A 9,498-nucleotide genomic window follows, 5' to 3' on the forward strand; every position below is an offset into this window, starting at 1 on the left:
AGTTTATGAATTTTATCATATTTCATTCAGAGAAAAATTTCATAATTTCAGGAGTTTGTATTTTCAGGAGTTTGTTTCGTCAGGAGTTTGTCTTTCTGGAGTTTGTCTTTCCGGAGTTTGTCGTTCAGGAGTTTGTCTTTCCGGAGTTTGTCCTGGCACCATGTGGCAGCGCTCGGCCCAGTATAGCAGACTTGTGTAGGTCGAAAAATACACCACCAAATAAACAGCTGGCATAGGTCCGATAGTTGTTCCATGGTCCGATATTGCAATAGGTCGGAAAATTAGTGAGTCAGAAGTTCAGAAGGGGGGTTGTTGCGTATACACACAATGTAACATTATACCTTCTTCTTGACATCATTTTTTATTTTTTTTTATCAAGGGAAGGGGGAAGAGGGGGAAAGGGTAGACAGGGNCCCCCCCCCCCCCCGACTTAGTTAAATCTATGATTTCTAGAGGAGTTTTAGGCCTCACTGGATGATGCGCATCCACTGATTTAGAAAAATGTTAGGCAGCCTCCCCCCCGTAACAGGGACTCTAAATTGCAAAAGCTATGGTTTCTTATGGGGTTTTGGGGTCCCAATTGGCTGCTGAGCCCTACCCGAGTAAGTAAAAAATTGCTACCGCCCCCCATTCCCCCCGGACAAATTGCTGAGTACGCCCCTGAAGGTTTATTCGATATTGTGAGTATCTCCCCAGGGCTATTTATATGTATAGGGGTCGTCACCACTTTAAGTGTGAGGTCTCTTACTAGAAGAATTATCGCGACACCTCCGACCACAGCCCCATTTTACCAGAATATGACTGCCATATGAAATAATTTTTAGTATTTTCCTTGCTATCAAATAACTTAACAAGCTATGGAAGAAGACATCTAAAACTATTCACCAACTGTCATGTTTCGTGGGACAATCTGTATTTAACATGTCAACATGTTACATTATCTTTACTTCTTAACAAAGAGGAAGAAAAGTTATGAATTTGTTAGGAATGATATGATAAATCTTACGAAAACTTTGTATAATCTCCTTATGGTAACTTCTGAAATAATATCGCGGACCACTTGAAATATCACAAAAGTAGAGTCCTGTTAATTAGACCTCTTTACAACCAATACTAAAGATGTGATATCTAAAAACTAATTGCCCTTAAATGTGTAATTTCAAATAAGAGAAAAAATCTATGTTGATATTTTTTCTCATTATAATTTTAGAAAATTGTTTAACAATATTTACAAATATTAAAGCAACATGAAGTTTTTAAGTAATATATTGTATTTGGTCGAATTCTAGAAATTTTTTGTAATATTTTTGTAGACATAATTACAAATACATATTTTAATCAAGAGGTGTATCTACAAAATATTTGTTTCATTCACTCTTTCTTTGTTTGAAGAAATTCAAAAAAACCTTTGGAATCATTTACGACAGTGCTTAAATTTTCTGCACTTAGGGATTTTAATGGATTTACAGGACTTGTATGGATATCAGATCCATCATCTATTCTTCCAGCTTCCTCCGAAGGTGCATTTCTGTGCGTTGGAGAACTGAGATTTGCGTCACAAAGCGTAGGAGAACGTGAACAAATTTCTTCAATAGTTTGCGGATGCGTCCAGAGTGGATGTTGAAAACTGAGACGAGGATGATCCAGTCCTGAATCAATACTGCATCTACTTTGCCGGGCATCTAAACAATTTACAGGGATTGTAAGCATAATTTCAAGTGACCCTCAATGCCCGATTTACAACAAAAGCTATGTCTGATCTAATATGAATTAGATATCAAAGTTTATAATTATAAAAAGTAATCATTTTCAATTGTGATTTCTCAACAAAAGTCACTTTCGCATTTATGCCTCAGAATAACTTATATGAATCATCAGAATTTAACACTTTTAAACAAATTTTATGAGGTAAAGGTTTCAAGGATACCGTTGTGAATCAATCGGACATTGCCATCTGTGCATGGAGGGTTACTTGAAATTACGCTTACAGTCCCTTTTATTTTAAAAGGGCGTCTACATTTCATCAACATTACTGATAACCCGTGAATCATGTCAAGATAGATTGAAGTTTGTGTTTCCTATACAAGAAAACATTTGGTTCTAAATAAAATTATAAAAAAGCTGGAATCACAATTATACCCATGTAATTTTTCTGACATGCAGTAAGGAAAAAAAGGCCTCGTCCTCTCGTAGTTCTTCTACACCCCCCCCCACTCCCCCCATCCGAGCACCTTCTTTTTAAAAATGGCAACTTTCCGTGATAATATTATGCCAGGATAGATCATGTAGGTTAGGACAAATAAATAGTCACGAGAGGTTGCTTGCTTTTCCTTAGAAAGAGGGACAAGTGATGCCGTGCGACACATATGATAAGAAATCATCCAAATAAATTAGATTTTTGAGAAGGGGGCATGTGTAAATTTCTTTCTAAAAATACTTATATGTTTCTGTACAAATGTTTACCAAGATTTTCAAATAAAAGAAAAACTGTCTGAAATCCTAATATCACCCAACATACAGGGATACCCACATTTTAGAGACGACTGCAGGGAATTCATACCGTCTGTTTCCTTTCATTCATAATCCCTTTTAACTAAAAAATTGTTAACTCCATTGTAAAATCATTATATAGCTATTAAAAGACTGTATTCAACTTAATTAAGCATTGTGATCGTCATATTTTAAGAGATTCAGGTCGTCTTTACAGTCTCAATCTTATACTGAGTAACACTTTATGTTCCTAAGTAGGTAGGCCACTTTTATCAAAAGTTCAAAGACGACGGTTATTCACCTGATTTGTTTAGCGGAATATCATGTACGCAAAGTACTAAGGGGTTTTATGTACGGTTTCTTCTATGGTGTTGTACAACTAATGTTTATTTACCTGAGATGGAAGAACTGTCACTTGGATAATCTTCATATAAAAGATCTAGTCCCTCATCGGTTTCAATTCTCTCATCTTCCATGTTCTCCATTTTATCTTCCATGTTCTCCATTTTATCTTCCATGTTCTCCATTTTATCTTCCATATTCTCCATTTTATCTTTCATGTTCTCCATTTTATCTTCCATGTTCTCCATTTTATCTTCCATGTTCTCCACTTTATCTTCCATATTCTCCATTTCATCTTCTAACTTCTCCATTTTCTTATCCACCACGTTCTTCATTTTATCCTCCAAATCCTCTATTTTATTTTCTTTGTGGTTTTTTCTATATTCTGATTCCTTCCAACTCTTCTCATCTTCTCTGCACCTAAATCCTTCATCTTTATCTTTATCATTTTCGTTCTCTCTCTGATTATCATCTTCAACTATTCCCATTCTTTCTTTGTCTTCAAATATCTCCATGTTAGAACTCTCTTCTCCGTCTTCGTCCGACTCAGATATTTCACTCTCACTTTCTAAATCGTCCATTGCTACACGCACTATTTCAGTTTGAGTATACTCTAAACAAATCAAATTTTTCATCAAATATATAAATCATCTAATATGACAATATAAGTATAAAACAATAGTGTTACCAATACTTATTTTAAGATTAAATAAATTAAACTCATTACCTCCTGTGGATTTCATGTGGTCTAAAGCCAGTCTGCGAGAGTTGAAAACATTCCCTAATGGATTCCTGCAATATAATCGTGATAAATGCTAGTCTTCAGAGACGCTTTGCGTCTTTATTTAATAATACATGTATTCTTTTGAATGTTGTATTACCTCAAAATAACTTTGTATGGGAAAAAAACGAGTATTTCACAATTTTTTTGGCGATTTTTTACAACATAAAAAGAGAGTTCCGCTTTTGAACCCTTACCGACCATTAACCCCCCAGAAAGTTGATGTGCTTGTGAGGCCCCAAACATCAGTTTGACTGTTTCGACGTTTATTATATACAATAATAATAATAATAACAATAATCTTACAAGATCCCAATTGAGGAACCCCAGACCACCGTCGCGATAAAAGGCCAAACTAACAGACAATATACCTAAGATATTCTACTTCGTTGATAATCTTCTTTTTCCAGCCTTTCGGAAGATTTAAATCAGATATCTCGGGTGCTGAACTGTTCAAGTACCTGATATAATTCACAATAAAGGGACTGTGGGCCTAATTTCAAGTGACTGACTATTTATGGAGTTACATGTCCGATTCATTACGTTACCCTGTATTCTTTGTTCAGGCCAAATTGATGGATATATCCTTGTTTGTCAAGCTGAGGCTCATCGTTACTTAGATAAAGGCTTAAATGGTACTGTTGGGAATCAGGCTGATAGATTTGACAAACATATTTTAAAAAATCGGTTTCATTTTGAGTTTTCAAACTTTTTTACGACTTTTTATCTACTCTTATTTGAATTATTGCAAATATAATCCTTAAGAAGGAGTAAAATAATTGGATGAGTTATTATGTGCACATCTTTTATACCTTAAACCGTGGAACCCATGACAGAGTTGAGTAGGAAGACGACAATTATGTATATTTGATGTTGAAATAAAGTAAATACTAAGACCAGTATATAGCTTGAATCACATCTTATTTATTAAAATGGGTCTGTATACACTGCACAATTGTTGAGTTTCAGGTTCGCTTGGACTTTATGAAATCATAATCACAGTCTAACAGTCGTCTTCCAATTCCACGATTTTTTTTGGGTCCAACTGTATCTAATGTTTTAGGTGTCTAAATTACCTAATAAAAGGTTAAAAAACAGTACCTTGTTTTGATGAATATGAAAAAGTTCTGATTGACTGGTAAGGTTCTGATAAACCGATCATTCTCCTTTAAGTTAATCTTGTTGTCGTTATTCTTCAGAAGCTTCTTTAGCATCATTAGCTCCGAGTATGAGGTTCTTCCCTTCTTTATCAGGACTCGGAGAACTGAACCACGAGAGTAAAAGACTTCTCCGTCCGGAGATTTGTACTCAAACCTCTGACCCTCAGTTGAGAGACGAAACTTCCAATTATCAAGAGAGTGATAGTCACAATTCTTCCAAACTCTTTCTTCCATTTCACTTTGCAAGGTTTTAGATTTTACTGGTTTTGATGTCAACAGGGTGAACTGCTCAGTGTCTGTTAGTGTTGAGTTAAGATTGTTTTTGGATAAATACTGCTTCATTCTTCTCTCCCCTTGAAGGATTGTCCCATCAGGACTCAGGTACATCTTGGTATTCACTTCTTTCTGCAAGTTTTTCGAGAAAAATTTATATTCTCTGTGATAAAATAAAATATAAGGTAAATTTTAACACAGGGGTTTATAATTCTTTGAAAAATAACCCACCCGTCCCTCAAAAATAATCAAAAAGCATAAAAAATCTTTTAATTTCATGTCCAATTTCAAATTTAATAATTTAATAATTTCTAGAATCTTGTGCGTTCTTGACCATTTTTGTCTGTTAACTATTCTGAATATTGAATCATTCAACCCTTCCCATGAAAACCTTTTAGCATTTAAGAAGTCAAGATTTTCAAAAAAAAATTTACTTATAATTAAACTTTTATTTTCATAAAACTTTCATAAAATGTTTTGTGGACGTTTTTGCAAGTAAGGCCTTTTATTATAAAATCAAACCAATTAATTAAAAGAATTTTTGAATCTTTGAATGTCACCAATGTTTGCAGTCTGTTATCCCAAGGGGTAAGTGAAATATACCACTATAAACCCTAAAGTTACTAAGCTAGTTTGATAACAGCAGCATTAATGAAATAACAATATTAAATTTTTTTAATTTTAGTTTAATATTTCTTATCCCTGCACTTCCAGTTTGGAGGGACTAAGTTTCCGCCAGATCTCCAGATTTCGCCAGAGTTTTCCATTTCTCAAAAAAACATATTTTACAAAGATGAAAAAAATCTAAACATTTTCATGTCTTTGCAAATATATTGATAACGATTAAATAAATTCAGAAATAATTTTTTTAAACAATTAAAAAGACTTTTCACAATATTAAAATAAAAATCGTGTTTTAAAAAATAACCTTTCATCTCTTCTTCTGAGAGTTCTCTGATGGAATTAACCCTGAAGAGTTCATGAATATTTGCTTTCTCTGCTGGTGAGATCTCTGGGTGATCATGCAATATTTTCTTCTGAGATCTAAACAGTAATTTAACAGCAGGCGATCAATCTTCAGAGCAAAAAATACTGACGACACATTATCAAATTTTATAATGTTATTGTTATTAGTGTTATTTAAGGTCGTTCTCTAAAATATCCTTTATGATAAATTTATGCCCGCCATAAATATGAGTAGAGAATTTCTACGGAAAAGTGACAATAAAAAGGTAAAAGTACTTTTAAATTGAAGTCCTCTTTCATTCAACCATCCCCCCACCCCCCTAGGAAAAATATATATTGAGAAGGGAGTTAGGTGTTTGGTTGGAAGTAAAAGAACCCCTTACTGAAGCTAGTGATGTGAATCAGGTTGGTTCGTTTATTGCAAATATTTCCTTCATGTCACAATTCTAGTGAAAGAAAAGTTCAAAATTATTTATTCTTAACATTTTGTGTCCTTACGCTGTGCCAAATTAGATCCTGACGAAAAATATTAGCAAAAAAAAATAACCACGAACCCAAAACGATCCAAAAACGAAAGTGTTAAAGAGATCTTTTTCGGATCGTTTATATTTTTTTAATAAAAAATATTGTCAAGTTTGGCTGGAGCAAACTAGTTAACTTAATAAGAGTTTTAAAATCTTGACAAGTTAAAAAAACGAACCAAAACTATTGACAATACTACCTGTAGCGACGTCCATCTGGAGCAAGCAGAATTAATGTGTTTTTCGGAGCTCCCTGTATCATCTGTCTGTACTGCCGCAAGAACCAGTTTAATGGAAGTAAATCTGATTTCTTCCAACCTTCGTTCTCCAACTCATTTCTCAATTTAATAATAGTTTAAATTTACTGTAAGCGTAATTCCAAGTTACCCTCCTAATTTACAAAGGTACCCTTAAGAGCTTTGTCAGATCAAGTATGAAATAGATATGCATATTTTGTTTATTTAAAACGTTTGTTTTCATTTCTAGTTCACAGCGAAAGAAACAATGAAGAAATTCACAGAAATAAACACCTTTTCAGTAAGAAAACGACGTTAGCTTTTACATTACAGGTCAGATAAAGATTCAAGGGTACCGTACTGTGATCTGGCATTCCCCTCTTCAAGTGGAGGTAAAGCTTAAAATTACGACAAGCGCTATAATTCAGTTCAATATCATATTTATACAAGATTACTATTCATCATAAGATGCTTAATTAGGTTCAGAATAAAATTGGCGGAGACTCCCCCCTCCTTCACTCGTCAAACAATATTGAAACAACCATACATCTAGCTGACATTCTAAGTTAGTTGACATGACAATTTTTGACCTAAGATTTTGTAAGATCTGAGGATTTTTTATGAACTATGATGTGTTCAGGGTGTTCATACTCGAGATGTTCTCCAGCTTGTTCTACAGAGAAATCCTATCTTCAATCCACTAATCCTACAAATCTCTACAAATACATCAAATCTACCATTACTCTTAATGATCAAAATGTTTAATATAATTTGAGAGTTTATCTTCAATTTAAGTATGATTTTATGATGGAAAGAATGATGGAAAATTATTCATATAATATGTTTAGATTTGTAGTGATAATTGTAATTCCTCCCTCAAAAATTCCGTGCACGTCTCCACGTTCTGAACCAGGTGAATAATTATGAACATTCAAAAATCCGAAATTCTCACAACCACTTCAACAACTCTTATGCTAGGCTGGCTCTGAGTTCCTGTTGATCTCAAGAGCTGTAACCTCTCCGCTGCCTCACGGAGCTAATCTTCTCTGTATCCTTGGTCTCGAGGATGAAGATGCTTTCCACTCCTTTCACCTACTAATCTTGACAGCCTGAGTCTTGGGGTAGGCCATGATAAAGATGATGAGTAAAAGCTCATAACTATTGAGCTTCTGAACTCCGTATAACGAATTTTAATTAGACCTCTGTTGTCAAGACTCCGATTTAAATGGAAGCTGAGTGTTCCTGTATCTCTGGACCCTTGGCTTGAGTTTCATGCTTCTCTGTCAACCTCTCAGAGTAGTTTCTCTATCCACGTATATAATACTCCGATCTTAACGCAGGCTGAGTGTTCCAGTGTCTCTGGAAGCTTGGTTTGAGTACTTTGCTTCTCTGTCAGTCTCTCAGAGTAGTTTCTCTCTCAATGTATACAAGATCTTAAACAACCACGACTTAGTTGTTCTGCTCCCCTCCGATACCTCCGACGGAAGGACCCTGAACAGGATTCGCTACATCTTGATACTGTATCCCTGATCTAACGCACCTCCTATATGTCAAATACAGGAACTAATCTAGATTACGATCCTTTTGCTCAATGTGAGAAAGTTAATATTTGAAAAGGGATATTTGAAAAGACATATAAAAATCTCAACTCAACTATAAATAGCTCATTTTTAGTCCTCGAACCGAGACTGCGGTGCAATCTAGATGGACTATGAGGCTACAAACCTCCGGACAAATCAACATTGTAAGTGAACTTTTTAATTTATATTAATTTAAATGTGTTTAACCTGGAGAAAAGTTATTATTAAGTCTAGCAATTTTATTATAACCATGGACTGATTTATTGTGTTTTCAGTTCACGGTTGACCCCTGTCTAAACTATCTACCCGGAATATATATCAGCAATTAACATAACCATGGATGGACTGATTTATTGTGTTTTCAGTTCATGATTGACCCCTGTCTAAACTATCTACCTGAAATATATATAAGATATCAATCTGTGCTAATTGAGGTGAGCCGAAGAAAGAGTTTATGCTCACTCTTATGTTTGTAGCAAACTTACCTGGACTCCAATAGGTAAACTTGAGCACAGATGTATCATGTATCTTTCCTTAATATTTTTTACAAGGGTTTATGAGGACCTCAGAATTTCAAATTGTAACAAAATTTCACTTAAAGATTCATAAGGAAGTGAAATCTGCAAGAGGCCCCAATGTGGACACCCAAGACCGCCGTCAGGCGCAGGAAGCACCGTCACACCCCTGCTCTAACTGGACCTTTAAAACCCCAACAATTAGACCAATGCAAGGGAAATAAAGTAGATACTGCGAAAAAGCTGAAATACAAGATTTAATAAAATTATCACTTAAATACCTGAGAAGTTGAATGTAATGATCCGACTGTTTAGTCTCGGATAGTTCTAGAATAGCGTTGGAACAACCCCGTAGTAGCTTCCCTACAGGAGTAATAAAGGTGGGGAACCTCCCCCGACCCCTCTTCCATCCTACTGGAAGGTTCATAGCCTTTTCCATTTCATATATCTTCTTTGATCTTTGACATCTGAAACTTAAATTTATCGTATAACAATTGTAATGAACGTGACAATGTCAATGAAAACATTGAAAAAAATCTCAGAAATTAAGCATGGGGTCTGTCCTAGTATACGATTTTTGGACCCCCCCCCCCCCCCCCCCCTCCTCACAATTTTGTACATGGACCCGGGCAGA

At 35.0% G+C, this 9,498-nt stretch overlaps 1 protein-coding gene and 1 long non-coding RNA gene across 4 annotated transcripts in view; one reads left to right on the top strand and one right to left on the bottom strand.

Annotated features, from left to right (window-relative positions):
• Nucleotides 1-1,253: 1,253 nt before the first annotated feature.
• Nucleotides 1,254-9,498, bottom strand: part of LOC111694874 (spindle pole body component 110) — an 8,483-nt gene continuing 238 nt past the window's right edge. Inside the window, exons 2-10 of one of the 2 annotated variants that reach the window (XM_023463920.1) lie at nucleotides 9,146-9,337; nucleotides 6,734-6,871; nucleotides 5,975-6,090; nucleotides 5,749-5,815; nucleotides 4,715-5,209; nucleotides 3,985-4,074; nucleotides 3,560-3,624; nucleotides 2,885-3,445; nucleotides 1,254-1,682 (exon numbers count right to left, since the gene is read on the bottom strand). In XM_023463920.1, the coding sequence (XP_023319688.1) occupies nucleotides 1,372-1,682; nucleotides 2,885-3,445; nucleotides 3,560-3,624; nucleotides 3,985-4,074; nucleotides 4,715-5,209; nucleotides 5,749-5,815; nucleotides 5,975-6,090; nucleotides 6,734-6,871; nucleotides 9,146-9,337 (2,035 nt within the window). In that variant the 3' untranslated portion in view covers nucleotides 1,254-1,371. The remainder of the gene's footprint in view (nucleotides 1,683-2,884; nucleotides 3,446-3,559; nucleotides 3,625-3,984; nucleotides 4,075-4,714; nucleotides 5,210-5,748; nucleotides 5,816-5,974; nucleotides 6,091-6,733; nucleotides 6,872-9,145; nucleotides 9,338-9,498) is intronic. The other variant, XM_023463921.1, reaches the window with a different exon arrangement.
• On the top strand, nucleotides 6,925-8,768 carry LOC111694875 (uncharacterized). 2 transcript variants are annotated; one of them, XR_002763743.1, is made up of 5 exons: nucleotides 6,925-7,334; nucleotides 7,410-7,563; nucleotides 7,618-7,890; nucleotides 8,444-8,513; nucleotides 8,625-8,768. It is a non-coding gene; the product is annotated as an uncharacterized LOC111694875 (long non-coding RNA). The 2 variants fall into 2 exon arrangements; XR_002763744.1 differs by lacking the exon at nucleotides 8,625-8,768 and having other exon boundaries at nucleotides 7,410-7,682; nucleotides 7,748-7,890; nucleotides 8,444-8,618.

This window comes from Eurytemora carolleeae, unplaced genomic scaffold (assembly GCF_000591075.1).
Source record: "Eurytemora carolleeae unplaced genomic scaffold, Eaff_2.0 scaffold91, whole genome shotgun sequence".
NCBI classification, from domain to species: domain Eukaryota; kingdom Metazoa; phylum Arthropoda; class Copepoda; order Calanoida; family Temoridae; genus Eurytemora; species Eurytemora carolleeae.